This window comes from Bicyclus anynana, chromosome 18, assembly GCF_947172395.1.
Source record: "Bicyclus anynana chromosome 18, ilBicAnyn1.1, whole genome shotgun sequence".
Classification (NCBI taxonomy): domain Eukaryota; kingdom Metazoa; phylum Arthropoda; class Insecta; order Lepidoptera; family Nymphalidae; genus Bicyclus; species Bicyclus anynana.
Genome location: NC_069100.1, coordinates 8,809,567 through 8,830,889, shown reverse-complemented (window position 1 = coordinate 8,830,889; position 21,323 = coordinate 8,809,567). Strand labels below are relative to the sequence as shown.

The following is a 21,323-nucleotide window of genomic DNA, read 5'->3' as shown; positions in this document are numbered from 1 at the left end:
TAGTCCATAGCTAATTAGTCTATGATATTATAGTACGATTGGTAGCCCTAGGGGCAGTAGTTGATAACACACGTAATAACAGTGGCTGGCTGTGTCAACCAAACGGAAAATAAGCACATGCCAATCGATTTATCGCACCGAAATACACGAAACGTGTCTCCAATTTTACTTTTAAGCTTCCAATTATTATATAAATACATATAAAATATTTACCAAAAATCATCTTTAAACAATAAAAATATTTCCAAACTATCACAAAGTGAAATCAGTTATTGAATGAAACCGGTCAAGTGAAGGTGTCCGGGACAATTTTAATTTCGAATTCAGCTACGTTTATCGTGACGGGACATTTATCAAATTTGAGTTTTGGATACGAAGTCGTAATGTCAGTTAATTCCAATTTTTTGCATACGGAAACTCGCCCAAATAGTGATTCTCACGTAAAACTCACGGAGCGGTCTTAGTTTGTTGTGGCACCATGACAAGTGGAGGCTGGGTGTGCGCCCTGCATGTCCGCACGGCGGGGCAGGGGGGCGCCGCTCTGGGCTCCGACGAGGCAGAAACTGTGACCCTCGCGTACGTTGTCATCGACGTTGTCAGCAACCAGGTGTTGGGGGAACGGGAATATGCAGTGCGACCCACAATAACACCCTCGGAAGAATTACAAACAGGCCAGCCGTTGGACGTAGTCGTTCAACGGTTCGACGAGTTCGTGCGGTCTCTACAGGTGGACCCCCACTCCCCCCTCTTCAGGCTCGTCGCGGACGGACAACCGCCGCTCAGACAGTGTCTCCACCCAGAGGCGTGCAGCAAAGAACTGGACCTACCCTCATACTACGCACGCTTCCACGACCTGCGCAAGGAGTTCGTACGGGCTTACAGGCCGACTCCACCTGACCATCCCAAATGTCTTCTAGACATGCTAAACTATTTAGGTATAACTCCGTACGCCGGTGAAAAAATATATGCAGCAGAAGTCAAAGACATGGCGAGCATAATACAAAGGATAATTACTGATGGTTTTAGCTTAGAACTACCGGAAACGATAGTATTAGAAACTGAAAATAGCTCAAAAGACTATGAAATAGACGGGAATTCCGTAGTGCGAGTGCATGGTACTCCATGCCAATCGTCAGATAAAGATATCGCCAATTTTTTCCGTGGACTGAACGTCGCCAAGGGCGGAGTAGCTCTATGCCTCTTTGCTCTTTTCCTTTATTTCTTTCTTTCGATACATGAAGGTGTACCAAGGAGAGAAGAAGTGGCACCGAGTGCGTGGAATGTAACCATCACGCCACCTGCACCGAGTGCGTGGAACGTAACCACCCCGCCATCTCAACCGAGTGTGTGGAACGTAACCAAACCGCCACCTGCGCCGAATGCGTGGATCGTAACCACCCCGCCACCTGCACCGAGTGCGTGGAACGTAACCACCCCGCCATCTCAACCGAGTGTGTGGAACGTAACCAAACCGCCACCTGCGCCGAATGCGTGGATCGTAACCACCCCGCCACCTGCACCGAGTGCGTGGAACGTAACCACCCCGCCCCCTACACCGAGTGTGTGGAACGCAACCGCCCCGTTGGCGTATTTGTCGAGAGGCGCGGAGGTCATTGTGGAGATGAGGGGCCTGCCTTACAACGCCACGTCGCAGCAAGTGATGGATTTTTTCTCAACGGGCGAGGATCCCGTGAACGTGCTAGACGGCGCTGAAGGGATATTGTTCGTGACGCGTGCGGACGGCCGGGCCACGGGGGACGCCTTCGTGCTGTTCGCGAAAGAGAAGGATTCGCCCAAAGCGTTGTCGCGACATCGGAAGCTCTTAGGAGATAGATACATAGAACTGTTCCGGTCTACCGCTGCCCAAGTGCAGAATGTGCTAAACCGGTCGCTAGAGACGCACACGAGTCAGTCACCGGTGACGCTGCTGCCTCAACACGTCATCGCGTCGGGCTCCGCCAAGGACTGCGTGAGACTTCGGGGATTCCCCTACGAGGCACAAGTGTGGCATATTTTGATGTTCTTGGATAAGTTCGCACAAAACATCGTCACACATGGAGTTCACATGGTACATTACGCTGATGGCTATCCGAGCGGCGAAGCGTTCATCCAGATGGACAGCGAGAACAGTGCCTTCATGTGCGCGCAACAGAAACACCGTCAGTGCATGAGCTTCGGTAAGAAGCAGCGTTGTATCGAGGTGTTGCAGTGCTCAGGGGACGATATGAACCTGGTGCTGACTGGCGGCGTAACCTCCACGACGTCCCCCAGTACGTTGCCGCCCCCGTAACTGTGAGTTAAGCGAGATTGAAAGAGTTCAACGGGCGGGTTCAAAACCTATGACATCTAGTTGTTGAATCCGGCCGGTCAATCGTGAAGCATCAAGGTTTAAATCAAATACTTACACATTCGTCTAACATAATATGTGTATATTATAACTAACAGTGTGTTTATTTGATGATAAGCCGTAATAATACTATAGGTTAGGGTTGCCAACATTTCTTTATCGAAATATTGTGTCTTTTAAAATTAGCATTGTCTGTCTGTGACTTCAAAATATATGTTAATGTTTTCTCATGTGCATAGGCTCTTATTTTGATTATTAGTTATTTTACACAATAATAAAACACAATAAAGCTTTTAAATTTTTTTTTCATTATTTCAAACGCTCTTTACAATAAAAATGTAAAACATTTAACAAGTTTGTTTATTTCATTTTTTACAGATTATGAGCACTTAAAGCAAAAAAGTGATACTTTTTTAAAAAATCAATCGATTGAAACAAAAAACGGCTAGATGGATCGAATTGAAACTTCTATAAAAGGCACACTTAACATAAGTCATTTTCCCAATATTCTCAATGTGATTTTCTACAAGACCCCTAGGGGTCCGTAAAAAGTCTAAAGTCTTACTAACTATAATATACTAACAGGAGGTATATGAGTACGCAGACCCGAAATACCGTACAATACTATGTACGAGTATATTAAAGTACGGTTGGCAACCCTATTATCAGTAGTTGATACGAAAAACAGTGGCCGTGTCAAGGTCAACCAACGGAGGGCAAACAGCAGCCAGTGCTAAATGCCAGTTGATTATCAGTATCGAAAGACACGAAACGTGTCTCCAATTTAACTGTTATACTGTCATCCAAAAATCATCCATAAACAACAACACAATTTAGTGATCCAAGCATTGATCACAAAGTGAAGTCCGGTACTGAACGAAATCGTATAAACGTATCTGGGACTGTTTAAATTGCGAATTCGGCTACGTTCTTCGACACGGAGCACCTATCAACTTTTGAGTTTCGGACGCAAAGTCATAACTCCGTATGGCATTAACGTCAGACAATTCAATTTTTTACGGATAGCAGCCTCGTCGTTATACGACGTCAACGTCGTGCCTATAAGTCTAGAGTGTGGAAATCCCCGAGTGGTCGTAGTGCGGTGTGTGGCGCCATGATAAGTGGAGGCTGGGTGTGCGCCCTGCATGTCCGCACAGCGGGACAAGGGGGCGCCGCTCTGGGCTCCGACGAGGAAGAAACTGTGTACCTCGCGTATGTTGTCATCGACGTTGTCACCAACCAGGTGTTGGGGGAACGGGAATATACAGTGCGACCCACAATAAAACCCTCGGAGGAATTACAAACTGGCCAACCGTTGGACGTAGTCGTGCAACAGTTCGACGAGTTCGTGCGGTCTCTACAAGTGGACCCCCACTCCCCCCTCTTTAGACTCGTCACAGACGGACAACCGCCGCTCAGACAGTGTCTCCACCCAGAGGCGTGCAGCAAGAACCTGGACCTGCCCTCATACTACGCGCGCTTTCACGACCTGCGCAAGGAGTACGTACGGGCTTACACGCTGAGGGCCATAAATCCAAACGCGAAGCGCGCGCCTCCTCCACCTGACCATCCCACATGTCTACTAGACATGCAAAACTATTTAGATATAACTCCGCACGCCGGTGACAATCTCTATGCAGCACAAGTCAAAGACATGACGAGCATAATACTAAGGATAATTGCTGACGGTTTTAGATTAGAACTACCGGAAACGATCGATCTCGTATTAGAAACTGGAATTTGCTCAAAAGACGATGAAATAGACGGGAACTGCATAGTGCGAGTGCGTGGTATTCCGTGCCAATCGTCAGATATAGACATCGCCAAGTTTTTCCGTGGACTGAATGTCGCTAAGGGAGGAGTAGCTCTGTGCCTCACTCCGCAGGGCAGGCGCAACGGCGAGGCGCTGGTGCGGTTTGTCTCGCAGGAGCACAGAGACCTGGCGCTCAAGCGACACAAACACCATGACGGCCCGCGCACCGTCGAGGTATGCCGAGCCTCAGGAGATGATTTCCTGCGAGTGGCGAGCGGCGCCACGTGCGAGGCGGTCGCGTTCCTGTCGCGAGGCGCGCAGGTTATTGTGCACATGCGGGAAGTGCCTTATGACGCCACGTCGCAGCAAGTGTTGGATTTTTTCTTAACGGGTGACAATCCTGTAAACGTGCGCCACGGTGCTGAAGGGGTAATGTTCATGCGGCGTCCTGATGGCCGGGCTACAGGAGACGCCTTCGTGCTGTTCGCGAAAGAAGAGGATGCGCCCAAAGCGATGTCGCGACATCGGAAGCGCTTAGGGGATAGATACATCCAGCTGTTCAGGTCTACCATTGCCGAAGTGCAACAGGTGGTCAGCCGGTCGCTAGAGACGCGCAAGAACCGGCTACCAGTGGTGCCTCAACACATCATCACCTCAGGCACGGCCAAGGACTGCGTACGACTGCGGGGATTACCCTTTGAGGCGCAAGTGGAAAATATTTTGACGTTCTTGGATGAGTTTGCACAAAACATCGTCACGCAAGGAGTTCACATTGTATATTACGCTCAGGGCCATCCGAGCGGCGAGGCGTTCATCCAGATGGACAGCGAGAGCAGTGCATTCCAGTGCGCGCAGAACAAACACAATCAGTTCATGAGGTTCGGCAAGAAACAGCGGAGTATCGAGGTGTTGCAGTGCTCAGGGGATGACATGGGCCTGGTGCTGACCGGCGGCGTGACCCCCGCGACGTCACCGGTACATTGCCGTACCCGTGACTGTGTGTTAAGCTGAGTTCGAAGTGCCGATTTTTAAATAACACAGATTGCCACAACACGATTCAGCATTAAATATTCACGGCGTGGTAGAAGCTAAATGAACTCTTGACTAGCTCTAGCATTATTGTGTATTTTTATAGATTCTTTATGAATATATTTTTATTCAGGATATTTATTTTTATTAACCCTTTGCTGTTAAAGTAGGCTTTAGTTTAATCTATACTAATATTATAAAACTGAAGAGTTTGTTTGTTTGTTTGAACGCGCTAATCTCAGGAACTACTGGTCCGATTTGAAAAATTCTTTCAGTGTTAGATAACCCATTTATCGAGAAAGGCTATAGATATATTTTACTATATATTTTATCCCCGTATTCTTACGGGAACCACGCGGGTGAAACCGCGCGGCGTCAGCTAGTGCTGAATCTTTTATTCTCAAAAATTAAGCTTTATACGATCTACCATTTATCTGATAAATGAATATTAGATTAAAGTTTAAGTATTCGTAGACTACTTCGTGTATTCGTACACGAAGAATTGCTGATTAATGGTTAATATTACATGAAACAATTCATTATTTTAAATATTTATTTCCAATCACTTTTGAAACGTCATGTATATTTGTTTGTTTGTTGTACCCATTCGTAAGAAAGATAGACTGCTGGATAGGTAAATACTAACCACAGGGCCAGTGAGGCATTTTTAAACACGTTACATTTAAACGAAGAACAGTCGTCAGTCAAATTTTAAAGACTTGATTGACTAATGAAAATGGACGAATGTTTCCACTTTCATTAGCCCATAAAGCTTTTCCATGGAAAATTCTCAATTATATATGCGCGGTTAACCTCTCTCTGCTAGCACTCAAACGTTTTAATTGCGAGCTCTACACTAACTACGTGACATTTTAACTAATTGATTTCTGGGAAACTTCATAACAGTTAAAAATAGATAGGTAAACTATCCGTACTATGAATGTTATAAAACTGTTACCGTGGTGTGTACTTCTTGTATGCAAAAATGCACTACCTATCCTGAGAACTACAAATCTCTTTACATCTTTTAATTACCAACTAGGTATTTTTTTTTATATTATTTACAAATTAGCCCTTGACTACACGACATCGTACCGGAACGCTAAATCGCTTGGCGGTACGTCTTTGTCGGTAGGGTGGTAACTAACCGCGGCCAAAGCCTCCCACCAGCCAGACCTGGACCAATTAAGAAAATCTCAATCGGCCCAGCCGGGGATCGAACCCAGGACCTCCGTTTTGTAGATCTACTGCGCATACCACTGCGCCACGGAGGCCTTTAAAAACTTTGTCTTATTCTGACGTGCTGGTTGAGTACCTATTTCTGAAGTTTCTTTTGCCTTAAACGTATCCACCAATATTAAAGGCTCATACTTGATGGAGGTACTGAACAACGTGCAAGGTATACTCCCTTATGATCATCTGCCGCGCTCGAGTAACTACAAAAATCCCCTCTTCGGCTCCCCTATTAGAACCCACGCCCTCCGAAATAGGAGAGGTCATATCCACTGGGCTATCACGGCTCTAACCGTTGAGTTATTGAAGCTTGATTTATTAACTAGCCGACGCTCCGCGGTTTGGCGCGATAATAATTGGTAGATCGGTTTGGTGACTCGCTGTTATCATTCAAACTAACTGGACGCACAATTATGATAACTATTATCTGTTTTAGTCATATTTTTAAAACAAATATCGTTTACAATGTTAAAGTAACTTAATGCTAAGAGGTTAGCATTTAGCAGCATTTACTGGAATCTACTAACGGATTTATTAATTTCAAAAATTTCAGACATGCGACCTTTCTGAAATTGCATATTCAATTAGATATGTCTGGTTAATGGTTTCGAAAAATCAATTTAAAAGGTCTTAGATAAACAAAGGAGGAATCCAAAATTGGACACACTCTTCAGAACGCTACAGAAAAATCTTGTATTTTCACTAGGTTACTCCATCTGAATCGTAGACGAAATAATATTGGCCAACAGGAAAAATGAGCTGATTTTCATGAAGGTATTAGGTACCTCTCAGACAAAGTCCTCCTCGCTAGAGAGCCGACGGCCGGCGGTTGGCGCCCAGCCGGCAGAGAGACATTCCTGGAGACGCGAGGTGGCGCTTGCGCTGCCATTTTCACTTTCCTCACACGCGTGCACTTTGATACACTTTTACATTCTTTGCACTTGTCACTTTGGTTTCACAGATCGACAAATTGTTGTTGTTTAAAGTTTCTAGAGTAAGTTGTTTCTACAGAATCTCTATATAGTTATAAGCATCAGTATATTTTATGGACACTTAAGTCGTCAGATCAGATTAAGATTAGGTCACATTAGAGATTTCCCCCGGGTCATTTCCGTTAGGCGCTTAGAAAAATCACATTCAATTTAGAAACTCACAAGACACTGATAGCTAAATTACAACTAAATTATCAGTGTATTTTGGAAAGTCAACATACATTAATCGTGAGAATTATTTACTTATAAGTGACTAAGAAATTAATGTAGCTACGAAATTTTCAATCTTTTAAACTTAATAAATATTGTTAATTGTCAATAATTTGATTGGCAACGTATTCAAATAATTATTGAATCGCAAAATTAAACGAAATTTGTACATAAGCATAATTCAACCACACAATCCTCGTGCTGCTCAGCTCAGAGGGATTGATACTAAAATACTTTTAATGAGAGCAATAAATCTCACGAATAAAATCTGCCGTCGCTTGTGCCGACTGTAAATAATTGACGTAATTACTGAAAAACGCTCAAACCGTACCACCAGCCGGCTAAATTAACTACAGCGATATTTTTGACGGAACACATCTGTCACAGAAATCAGTAGCTAAAACGTACTACTAGTAAGAGAAACAAGCGCCAAGCTACGAGTATACTATAACCTATAACAAAACTCAAGGCATCGCGCAAGCCTGCTATGCGCCACACACAGGCACAGGTATTGCTTCAAAAACCTAGGCAACGTTTTACTTGCAAAGTACATATAAAGATAACCACCAATCTATACCGACAGAAAGAGTTCTAATTTATTTGAAAAGTCTACAAATATAATTGCAAGAATATAAGTAAGGACGCCAAATTATGAATGAATGATTTGAGAACTTTCGTTTATCAAAAAATTCGTAATAAGCTCATGTTATACGTATAAAATCAATGAATATTTTTAGGAATCATTACGGGAATATTGTTTCATGTATATTTTTCGTTTCAGGATGAATACTTATTTGTTAGGATATCTTCGCGGTATCATGATAAAGAAACAAACAATTAAAAACCGTTTTAGTTCGATAAAAACAGTACATCGGTTTCTCAATTAAAGAAAAATTACCACTACAGTTACTACAGTTCTATTCTAAACCTATTTGCTTTTTTAACTGTTACATTTCAATTAAAATGCATGCATATATGCTGTGACGTATGACTTTCTCTGTATTACAGGCAATCATAATGCAAACATGTAAAAATCGTTACAAAACTAATTTAGTTTCTCAAAATACTGAACAATATTCAAGTATATATCTAATGTAATTAGTTAAAAACTACGAATTAACTGAGAGCACAGACTTTTTATCTCCGTTCTACAAAGAAACAACACCATCACTAATTGGCTAATTAAGAATTTTTGAGATAAAAACTTAAAATCTCGTAATTGACAAAAAAATATATAAATATTTCAATTTCCAAGCAATACAAAGCCATTGGCAATGTTTTAAAAGATCACGAAGTAAACAGTCATCAAGTAATCAATATCCTTGAAAAAAATATATAAACCGCCCAAACTACAACTATCGATAACCATGTCAAATAACTACGTAGTACAACCAAAGAAGTCAGTGTAAAAAACTATCAAAAATAACGATAATAACAAAAAAACACCTATAATCATACACAAACTAGGGAGTTGCAATTAATGAATTATCAACTACAATAAAAAAACTACATTATCAATCAGTCACAAATATTGCTAAAGAACCAAAAATCTTTAAAAACCCAATTAACAGTTATCGAAACATAATTAACAGTTAAATATGCAGTTAACGACAAACTTGGAGGCACGTCCGACCTCCACGACGTTACCGAGTTAACTGTGGAGTGAGATATGAACACACGTAAGTACCTACGAGTACGTACGTGGTAAGGGTTGCTACACATACAATCTCACCCGCAGTCAAATTCGAATCAAAATCATCTGTCTGATGAGGTTGTAAACAATCAAAAGAGTAATTTGGAAACTCATCTCATCATATCTTTTTCTCCTACTTAACAAACCACGTACAAGGAACACTCTTAAAAAACTAATTTTAAAGCCTTTTAATAAGAATCACAGCTTTGGTTAGTAATTATTGTAACTTAAAAACAAAGTTCCAAAAACATCCTTATTGTACCTATATACCGATACCTACTAACTAAAAACTACCTCTAACTAACTAACTATAAATTTCAGCTTTCAACATCAAGCGGTTTTCGAGATTTGGTGATGAATGAGCTTTCGCTAAAAGAGACTAAAAAATTAGAAACAGCAAAATTACTAATGGCAAAACGTCTTACAAATAAATTAATCAAGTACTTACGACCGTATAGTAGACCAATAAAAACGCCACACGTAATCATACTAGATCATTGTTTACAGGATTGTATAAAGTCACATCTAGTTGGCTTCGTTTAGTATAAACTGCCGACCTGACTTAATGTGTAGCAACCTTTACGGGCAGTATAGGGCGCACCTATCGTCCAGGTCCACCCTCATTGGCCTATTAGGGTTATATGGCGGTAATTTCTTTCGTACTTTTCCATTGTGCAGGTTTACGATTGTTTGACATCTGTATTGAGTCAGCCATTCTTTGGACAGCACTAGCTGTCTTTTTACATGTACTTTAGATAGAATTTTAAAAAGATAAGAGGGCAAGGCTATAATCTTGAAAAAAAATTAAAAAAAATGTACGAAACGCTCGTAACAACAACGGATTTTATAAAGTTCTGTTTTCACAAGCAGTTTATGTTTGGTGCTGTTAGCATGATCTGTCTGCATAATAACTCGTAAGTTGGTAGGTAGGTATTGTTGTTTTACAAATATTGGATGAAAATAAAAATTTATTCGAAAACAAAATGACGGTCGAAGATGGGGGGGCAATTTATTGTCTGGCAAGTTTGTTAATGACACTCCCATGATATGCGGGGACGAGGGGAATGACTGCGCGGGTGTGAAATCGTGCGTCCGGGGAAGTGAGGTGCATCAGTCGTCGGTTTTTCATTCATCGCTATACGCCCCCCGACCCTCGCGGCACATCGGGAGTGTTTAGAACGATATTGCCGAAGCTATAGATGTTTCAAACACCTATACATCGGACTAACAATACAAAGGCAAAAGTTTGGATGATCGTTACTCAGTCACACCAGAATGGTAGAAAGGACAAATATAGATTATAATCTTTACTACAATATAAATAGGCTAGTTTTATCCCAGTGCAAAGCGGTTGAAACCGACGGACTCGATTAGTTTAAACTCAATTAAAAATAAACAGCATACAGTCTACATTCGCCATCTTTGAATGTACTTATGATTGATTACTAGCTGTAGTTATTCCTGAACGTGTATGGTACAGTTATGGAGGCACTCCTTCAAGACTCTTTGGTCACCGGCCACCGTTTAACATGTTTGCCGCAAACACATCAAACGGCGCCGCCCCGCGCAGCGCCGCGTGACGTCAATATCACATTACTCATAACCGATATACAATGACGTCAAGACACTGCTACGTTAGAAATGCCAAATTCCAGCAAGAATAGCAATTCCTTTCAGAAGAGATCGTCGCGGAGTGTCTTCTATTTATAGCGCATGACTTCGACTTTCCACAAACCGCGAATTGGGAAAATTTCATTTCGGTATATCCGTGGTACGTGTTTGTGTACACAAGTGCTCTTTACGGCAATATTTTTTTTAGAAATGTGAGCAAAGTATCATTAAATTCGGAAGATATATTTTACGAAGAGAAAAAAAAAATACCGACCGAATTGAGAACCTCCTCCTTTTTGAAGTCGGTTAAAAATCAAATTCCACACGCAAACATTTCAAATGCTATATGCTGCATATATAATATATATACTGAATATTTATTCTTGAACTTTGGTGGCACATCTGAATCTTCCAAAATTGCCTTAAATGGTGTAACCCTACCAGCTTGCTCCGATTTTCGGTACCTCCGATTGCTTTTTCAAAACGATGGCAATGGTGACGGAGACGTGAAAAGTAGAATGAATGCGGGATGGATGAAATGGCGACAGGTCTCAGGTGTACTATGTGACCCGCGAATGCCTCTTAGACTTAAGGGTAAAATATACAAAACGGTTGTAAGACCTGTCGTGCTGTATGGATCAGAATGTTAGGCGGTGAAAGGGGCGGACAGTAAACGAATGCATGTGAACGAAATGCGTATGTTGAGATGGATGTGTGGTGTGACAAGAATAGATAAAATAAGGAATGAGTATAGAAGAGGAAGTCTGAAGGTGGCGCCAGTGACAGAAAAATTGAGGAATAGAAGGTTAGCTTGGTATGGACATGTAATGCGTAGGGAAGAAAGTCATATTACTAGAAAAATGTTGAATGTGCAAGTGGAAGGACATAAGAGGAGAGGAAGGCCAAAGAAGAGATGGTTGGATTGTGTGAAATAGGACATGTGTGTAAAAAACGTGGATGATGAGTTGACGAGTAATAGCGACGAATGGAAAAGATTGACATATTTTTCCGACCCCACATAAGTGGGATAAGGGTAAGGAGATGAATGAATGAAAAATGCAGTTTACAAAATATTTAAAAATGGATATATCCATGACTGCATCTAGGCCAGGGTAGGCGAACCAATGGCACGCGTGCCATTGATGGCACGCGACACAATATTTTGGGCACGTCGCCGATCATAAAACATGTGTAAAGTAGGTATTTGACATAAATTATTTGTCATCTAACCTGCAGCAACAGAAGTCACACTAATTTTACAATAATTTAATTTATGCGTGTAATAAAAACATTCCAAAAATGTACCTCTTTTGTTTACTTTATTTTATAAAGAGTTTTGATAGTATTAATTATTGTTATTCTCCAAATAATCAGAAAGTCAAAATTATTTGATGGGACGCCAATTAAACATTTTTTAGAAAAAATGGCACGTTGATGCATAAAGGTTCGCCTACCCTGATCTAGGCTATGCCCTGTAGTTTCCCAAGCATGCATCCAAACTTTCGCATTAATAATATGTATTACTAATTAGAAAAGAATAAACAATTACTTATAATATACCTAATAATATCATTAGTTATGAGTAGATATATTTTCCCTACTCCCTGATTACTGAAACTCCATAATCGTATAAAAATACGGTCCATTTTTGAGTGATGCTTCGATAAGTAAGCAAACAAATCGATAGACAGACAAATAAATTAAACCTAACCTAAATTTAAAAAAAAACAGCGGTAATATCGCCTAGCTAACTAATGAAATAATTCCCCCCTTGTTCTCGATAAATACAAAAGACGTCCCTTATAAAAATAGCCCTTTCAGGTTAACGGGTCATTTATTGAGAAGCCATATAAACACAATAAAACGCCCTAATCTTCGACTTCATCATTTAAACGGGTTATAAAAGTCTTAACATGTATACCTAACTAAAAAGCTGACTCGCCTAAGACGGAATTAAAAATTAATTCAATTGGCAAACTCTACGGCTCACCTTGACGTTAAGTTGTGTCTTGGGTGGATCGCTATTAAGTGGTCTCAGGATCGAGTCTCGCTCAAGGACTGTTTACTTAATTACTAAAAATCTTCTGTAAAATAAATCATAAGCCATACGGGTAGGTAGCTTCGGTGATTGTACAAGGCATATTAAAAGATATTTAAAAATATTAACCATTCTTTTGACTCTTATAACGTGTGTATTTATTTCTGTATGATTGATTAAGTTTATGCAATACGTTAAATCGAAAAGAGTAAAACTAACACTCGCAGAGAGTACATTCAAAGTTATTGCAATGTCGCGTGGTTGGCAAGAAAACTGCTTTTTTCGACGTCTGAGAATTCAAAGTCTACGTTTAATTACGTGGTGACAGACGTTGTCGTGCAACGTACTTCCGGTAGAAATATTTCTTTGTACAAAAAATATATCTTCAATAATATTTTTTTTAATATTATATTTCCTACCATCCAGTCTAGTCATTTTGTAGACAGACAAGTCGTCATCTCCAGAGCGTTGACTTGATAGTATAGAATGTAAGTTCTCGACATATCACCATATTTTTTTCTAATAAATCAAAGATAACAAACATCGGACCAAACGTTGAAAATGAAAAGGTGCAACTAACCTGACTTTATTTTACTCATATCGGTACGAATATACTTGATATATGAGACAGAAGACTACAAAATTACACTTAGAGCACCCCTTTCACAATTTTGAATTCCGCACAAAAGCATCAGAATCAAGAAGCTGGCTGAATTCAAACATTATATCAAAAGATCATCCCTGGTCAAAAGCAAAAAAAAAAATATTTGGAAAATGGTCCAATAGCAGTAGTATAGAAAAAAAGTGACTGAAAAAAAAAAATATGCGTGACTAAATTTTTTCCGCAGGTAAACCATGCGATATATTCGCCGACTGATACCGCCCGCAAAGCAGTATGAAAGCGAGTCTGTTTCGAGTTTCGACACAGGGTCGGAAATAGGCCGCCAGTCGGTCAGGGGCAGAGCATCTGTGACTCACGGGCACCAGCTGATTGCGGTGTCGTGTTGACGAGGTAAGACATCGGCCATACTGCTGGGTGTTGGCATTTCTTTTGTTTTTTTTTTCAAAATCAAATTCTTTCAATCCAAGTATGCTTAATTTACAAGCACAGCAAAGACTCTACCATCGGTTCGGAAGGCACAGGTTCTGCTGAGTCAAGAAACTCAATAGTTGCTCTTTTAATTGTAAAAGTTGATAAAGTAAACAGACGATTCACCCGCAACTATAGAAGCATGCTCTCTAACGCTGACCGATGCCCATGATGATGTCGAGGTGCCGAAAAGGGGTCCGTCTAAAGTTGTCTTCATAGATCCCGTGGGAATACGTTAGTCAAAATATATCCTATACTTTATTGGTGATCAGTATGTATGTGGTATTTTTTAAAATTGGTTTAAGCGTTAAAGCCTAACAGAGTAACAAACTCACATAAGCAAATTAGTTAGCATTCGATTTAGATAGTAATTCTATAAAGATCTACTTATACAAACTTTTCCTATAAAAAAAGAATTCACGACTTACTAGTCAGAAAACATAAACCACAAGGAAGCAGCCGACAGAACAATATCGCCTAATAACTCAGTGCTTTAACACATTCAGAGATAGTGTTATCTTTGATGGAGTGAGGTGCGATGAAAAACGGCCAGAAATACCTACTAGCCCGGAAAATTCCCCTCGACCCTGGGCAAAGCTCGGTAAATCAAAAGCTCGCAATGTCTGGTTGCTTTAAAAGATTTGATTGCTTCCTCGAATGATAAGAAATCCAAACTGTTTATTAGAACCCAGTTTTTCACCCAATATACTCTTAAAACTTGTAATTTTTGTTTTCCTGACTGTCCTGCCGTAGACTCTTTAATGGGACCTCAGCAGCGTCACCGGGGGGTTTGGGCGAGAGCTGAAGCATCGTCTGATGGGGCCCGAAGGCAGAAGCAGAGTTAATGGGCGGAATGACTCTCTAAGGGCGTCTCTTCTGAGACTCCGATCTCGGCATAGAGGGCCGTTCGGGAAGGGTGTTTTGGCCTGAGAGTATCAGTCCGGGCGCCCCCACGTGAACGTGAACGTGAGTTAAGCTATTTATTATCTTATCTTGTCTGTAATTATCCATGATTATCCAAACTTAGATATTTTGCACGTTTGTCCTAATGTAAACCTGTCTTTTAAATGAAATTCAGCACGGGTAAAACCTAGAGGCACACGTCTTTGATTACAATGACCAAAATTGTTTCATGGAATTACGAAACATAGCTTTAGCAAAGCATGGAACAGGCTTTATTTCATAGATCAGGTTTATAGATTACGTCTATCCCTCGGATGTAGAATTCGTTAAAAACATTTAAACAGTTATTTTTTATTGAAAAGAAATATTCAAGGTAAACTCGTATTTACTTTTCCATGACAGCTATTGGAAAATTTTCCAAACGTCCCGGATATCAGCAAATCTCCGCCGCCAATAAAAATCCCGCAGAAATAAAACTCAACACAAACACACAGTCGATCAAAACTCATGTTCACAGATCACTGGATACTGATGAAATATTTCCAATAGAAGCAATAAAAAACGTTTGATTTTCAACCTTAATGTGAATAACAATAAGGATGTTTTCAATTGGACCAAACACTACTATTGGCGATTTCTCTGCTGTTTACTGTTTACGACTGGGAGGTTCTTGGGTTTAAATCCTAGCTCAGATCAATTTAGGAATTTATACTATTTAAATTAGCTGATACTTTGGGCTGGGCTTCGGCCGCGACTGGATATCTACAGCTGCTGCCTGAAGGCAAATATGTGTTACCAATCAATCTAGCGTTCAGCAGACTAACTCACTAACTTTGACGTATTTTAGTTGACATAAAGGAAATTAAGAGTCTATGAAACAAATGACAACTTTTCGAGGATAGGTATATAACATTTCTCAGTTTTGATGTTTATTTTAATAGGTTGTTAATAAAAACCAGATTAATGAGATGCCTCATGAAAACCCTATTAAAACTTAAACTTCCATGTTAGCGTTTAGCATCTTTGCAATACTTTATTTTTGTTTTTTTAATAAATAACATATTTTAATTATAATATATTTTTCTATCGCATTTTAGCAACTTGAGTAGGTATACAGACTAGAACTTTCGAAGATTTATAGGATCTTAGATTGAATTGTCACTTAACATCTGATAATACAGTCTAGAGCCAGGGATGGTGCCTATTACCAGAGCAGACTTCTGCATTGAAATCTGTAACATTACCAAGTGGTAGTCAAACATTCTACAGAGGTGTTGAATGAACAGAACTCAAACAATACCGTTTCTACAAACTATTTATCAGTCAAAACATCGCCACATTGTGACCACAACACAAATCGGTTCCAGACTCCCCAGACAGCTGATTTCCGGGTGACGTGCCGGTTTCAAGGGGGGTTCACGAGCGAGGGGGGTTTCGCTGATACTGCAGTTTGCGCGAAAATCATTATGCGGCACGGTACGGTACAGTATGGTATGTATGTATATTTGCAACAAATGGTAGAACAAAGAGGCTTTGTTGTCAGCTATAGATATCGTAAATTGCATCAGTATAAAATTTAATTTTATTATTTTCATTTCACAATATTAATAGTTAATAAATACTGGCAAAATTTAACACCGTTAACTGCTTCGTTGGTTCAGCGGTTAGCCTATACCTCCTAGAATCTCGAGCCCTGGGTCGGGCGATGAAATACTGAGCTTTTATTTCTGAAACTCTCAGAGACAGCCGCATCCCAGAGTTGGAAAGTTGCTGATGTTATAGTCCCGTGCTTCGGTTCGTTCATTATCATCATCATTTGATAGAGGACATGACATTATCATCATAATTTGGAGGAGAGGTGTGGGTCTAATCTCCGTATTCCCTTTCCTATAAGGAGCCTAGCTCTGTACTGGGCCGGTTTAACAATACAGACTCAATACCTATGCCTAGGTTGACGCAAGCAGTCTGAACCAATGTACCAACAGGGCAGTCTACAACTAAATATAAACATTCGTATCGCAGCGTGAAGGCACTCGGCTTTGTTTTGTTATGTTTAGTCGACACGATCGCCTATTGTCACCTGGATAGTACATTGTACATCGACGATGCTGCAGCTATGCATGCGCAGGATAATGATGTAAAGAAATGCTGCCTATCGTAAAGATCATGCGACTATATTGTAGAAGATGCCACGTCATTTCTGCATTTGTGAGCTCACCCTACCAACCCATTAACTTAAACAGGTGGCGCGTTGGGTCGAAGCTAAATTAATATATGCCAAAGTTTCAGACCCTTTCATCATTATCAGTCTATTAATTAAATTACACCATCGATGAGCTCCTTAAAGATAATGATGCTTGGAGGCCATTGGATCAGCTTCCACCTTCACACAGGAAGTGAAACTATAAGAAATTGTAATGTTATCATCAAATCTAAATTATAATACTGTATAATTTTTTTCTAAAACAAGCAACTGTTGAGTTTCTTGCCGGTTTCTTCTCAGCAGAACCTGCCTTCCGAACCGGTGGTAGAATCTTTACAAATAGTCAACTGACGTGTCAAAAGTGCTTGTAAACTGAGCCTACTTGAAATAAATGATTTTCGATTTTGATTTTAAACTCCTTACTATAGGGCCAGACCTCCCTCCTCATAGGAGGGGATATGAAGCTTAGACCCACAGAGATGAGGGTTGGCAGGCTCTAGACGCTTTAGTCAAAAGTTAAATTGGATTCAATCATATGGATCTTAGACCCACGTCGCTGCTCTGATGAGGGTCGGCAGGTTACATGGCCTTTCTAATACTATAAAAAAATATATCTATTAAATCGTATAATACCCAGCATCAGGTCAAAGATAAAGAAACACATGCCAACGTTCTAAAATCTTTCAGTCAACATTCTAAGAATTCAAAATTGATTTCAAAATAGAAATTTTGGCGTGAATTTTTGTTTATTTTCGAATAACTTCTTTTCTTTACACTTGAAGCCTGTATTTTGTTTCAGACTTTGTGTGTGGCTTTTATAATAATAAACAAAGTATATAGCATACAATGATTAGTTTCGGAGACAAGCACGTCCCAGACAGACGAACAGAAAGTCAGAAAAGACGGTGGCTTTTTTATAGCTTCGATTAAATATTTAGTAATTTTATTATTTTAAAACAGTGGCGTGCACGTCATAGATGCATAAACACAATGCATACCCTGACAATTCATTATGTACCTGTATTGAAGGAGGAATTTCTAATTTTGTACAATTTGTACCTACCTAAAGCATGCCTTACTTAAAAACCTTGTGCACGCATTCGTGCATTCAAATACACTCTCTTGCAATAGCAGCTACAGATTACCAAAACGATAAACTGAATTCCGTTCCAAAACGCTTATCCAAATTAAACCCCTGTAGCAATTCGAAACGTTTTCTTAAACGAACTTATCCGGAAATCGAACCCAAATACTCTCTAATTATTGTCCTAAAGATAACTATACACATTCACAACCCTGCAGCGAAAGCAATATTTCACACGAAATCCCGGGATTACGCGAAGTACCTACTTTCGAGCAGGACAGTATTTAAACGGTCGTTGTCACAAAATATCACAAAAAACTATACCAAATAAACTGACACTAACAAAAACACTTCAAATACTAAAGACAAACACACAAGATAAAAGTAAACACTGTACCGAGAACAGTATTAATATTAAATAACTATTCTTTTCTTTAAAAAAATGGGCGAAAAACGTCCGCTCACGTTCACGGTCGAATCGCGACTGAATCCAAAATCACTGAAAACTGAAAACGGCGTGAAACTCTTGTCCTTTACGATGCAAGTGAAGTGAAGTGAAATGCGAATGGGATATTATAGCACTTATGCCATAGAACGAATAAACCCACTAATATTAGTGGAGTATTTAACATTTGATTATCGTTGGAGTTTTTTTACATTATCATAATTTTCTTAATGTTATGACTTACATTCGGAGATTTCAAATTTGTTTGGAGAATATAGCAGAAAGTTTTGGGAATTTTTAATAGCGTACGTTTTGTGACGGGCTTCGATTTTCGGTTGTGTGAGAACTATTTGGGGATTTGTTATTCTGAATTTGCACTGCTTGATTTCTCATTTATTCATCGTACCATAAAATAAGAACAATATATATAGTCTACTGTCTCCAATTTATTATCACTATGAATGAATTTTATTTAGGCTTCGGTTGCGTCTAGTTACCATTGAGGCCGGCCGTGTCTCATAAATGGTGGTGATAATCACCACCATATGAAACATGGTATATAACAAAAAAATTCAATACCTACTCTATATTATTTTAGATAAGTCACACATTCGTTTACCATTATTGTCAAGATACTGAATTCTCTTAATTCGCACAAAAAGAGAGTTAAAAAGCACAAATGGGTTTTTTCAGTGCTTTTAAAACAATAATTGGCTAATGTAACTGAATTTAAGCAATTTTATACTTAAAGCACTCAGAAATAGGAGATAAATTAAGTTTTTCGTAGTTCTAGTTAAGTCGTTTTAAAGTCTAGGTCTAAACAGGAGAAAATGTCTAAAGCCGCGGCCATACTGCTTCTATTTCTGTGTAAGGAATGTAAGGAATTGTAAGCTGCGGTCTATTTTGAAACAGTAAGTTCCTTACGTTATGAGCCGTGATAACCCAGTGGATGTGACCTCTGCCTCCGATTCCGGAGGGTGTGATTTCGAATCCGGTCCGGGGCATGCACCTCCAACTTTTCAGTTGTGTGCATTTTAAGAAATTAAATATCACGTATCTCAATCGGTGAAGGAAAAACATCGTGAGGAAACCTGCATACCAGAGAATTATCTTAATTCTCTGCGTGTGTGAAGTCTGCCAATCCGCATTGGGCCAGCGTGGTGAACTATTGGCCTTACCCCTCTCATTCTGAGAGGAGACTCGAGCTCAGCAGTGAGCCGAATATGGGTTGATGACGAAGTTCCTTATGTTACTACCTTATATAAAATGTACAGAGTTTTAATAACTGTTATAATGCAACCGTTTCATAATGTAACAATTTTTAATTCTGTGAGGATTTCATCCTACTCCTAACAATTTATCCCGCTTCTATCTTAGATAGCATCATCACTTAGGGAAGAGTCAACGGCTAACTTGTAGAGAATAAAAAAAAATTAACTCATAATTTGGGTTTTATGATGAAAGTAGACAAAAACACATACAAAATGGCGGGCCATGTGTTCATTCGGTACACTAAAAAAATTAAGGCCATGGAGAGAGCTTGGAGTATCTCTACGTGATAGAGATTGTATACAGACGAAATAAAGTCACCAACATAGCCCAATGAGAGGCAGAACTTAAACATCAATCATCATCATTAACAGCCGGTGGACGACCACTACTGTAGTAATCCACATTTGCATGGACTTCCAAATAAAATGGTCTCGAGTCGAATAATCGGTAATTGTTCTCAGAAACTATCAGATGTTCATGATAATGACTTGGACGGCTTCACTAGCGCGAGAGTCGACTTTTTTACAAGTGGAATATGACCTGTAGTGAACGTCCATCGGCTGGCAAGTGACAATGATGATGACGACTACAACAATACGAGTGGTACTCACTGGTTGTGGTGCGCGGTGAGGCGGTTGGGGTCGGACGCGTTGCGGTGCTTGCCGCGCCTGGGCGCGTCGCGCTCGCGGCAGCTCTCCGCGCGATTAACGCCCCGCGCGCCGGTGCTCGCGCCTTTCCAGCTGGTGGACGAGCAGCTTTATGTTATTTAGAGTAGAATTTAAACAAGCACTTAATATATTTGACGTATTTCAAGTATTTTGATTTTAACACAAAATTACTAAATCGATTTTCATGAAAATGAAATAGGTCCAATCTGGATGTATAACTCTTTCAAACAAAAAAGAATTTTCAAAATTGGTTAATAAATGACGAAGTTATGAGGTAACAAACATTAAAAAAAGAGAACTTCCTCTTTTTTGAAGTCGGTTAAAAATATAGGTAAAAAAAAATAATTTACTCTGGCAACTCAGGACATTCAGACATTTTGCGTGTGCTGTCTAAGCAAAAAAAAGACTTACACTGACAACTATCTTCATCTTCTTTAAAAACAATAAACAACAATCACTCTGGTTGTGAGTTCTTGATCAATATACTCGCATAAATGAAGTTCAAACACTATTGTCTATGAGCCCGTGAACCCCAGACCTTCGTCATTTTATAAAAACTGAAAGTTTGTCAGCTCATGCTCCTGCCATATGTAAGTGCGGTAGTCAATTATGGAGTTTGGACCGTGGTAAATTTCGGAGGTAGCAGGTTTCAGGGATACAGATCCTCAATCGTCTATGATAAATGTATTTTTTCATGTTTTCCTCTACATATGAGAAATTATATCCCCATTCACCTGACACCTAGCTTCATA

At 39.9% G+C, this 21,323-nt stretch overlaps 3 protein-coding genes across 3 annotated transcripts in view; 2 read left to right on the top strand and 1 right to left on the bottom strand.

The window, feature by feature from the left end:
• LOC112052842 (rho guanine nucleotide exchange factor 11) overlaps nt 1-21,323 on the bottom strand; it is a 201,028-nt gene that overhangs the window by 16,469 nt on the left and 163,236 nt on the right. Inside the window, 1 exon segment of the mRNA XM_052886750.1 lies at nt 20,515-20,643. Within this exon segment, the coding sequence (XP_052742710.1) occupies nt 20,515-20,643 (129 nt within the window).
• Nucleotides 460-2,949, top strand: LOC112052844 (RNA-binding protein fusilli-like). The gene has a single exon (XM_024092066.2). The coding sequence runs from the start codon at nt 479-481 to the stop codon at nt 2,288-2,290; it is 1,812 nt and encodes a 603-aa protein (XP_023947834.2). The 5' UTR covers nt 460-478; the 3' UTR covers nt 2,291-2,949.
• Nucleotides 2,984-5,266, top strand: LOC112052845 (RNA-binding protein fusilli-like). The gene has a single exon (XM_024092067.2). The coding sequence runs from the start codon at nt 3,462-3,464 to the stop codon at nt 5,109-5,111; it is 1,650 nt and encodes a 549-aa protein (XP_023947835.2). The 5' UTR covers nt 2,984-3,461; the 3' UTR covers nt 5,112-5,266.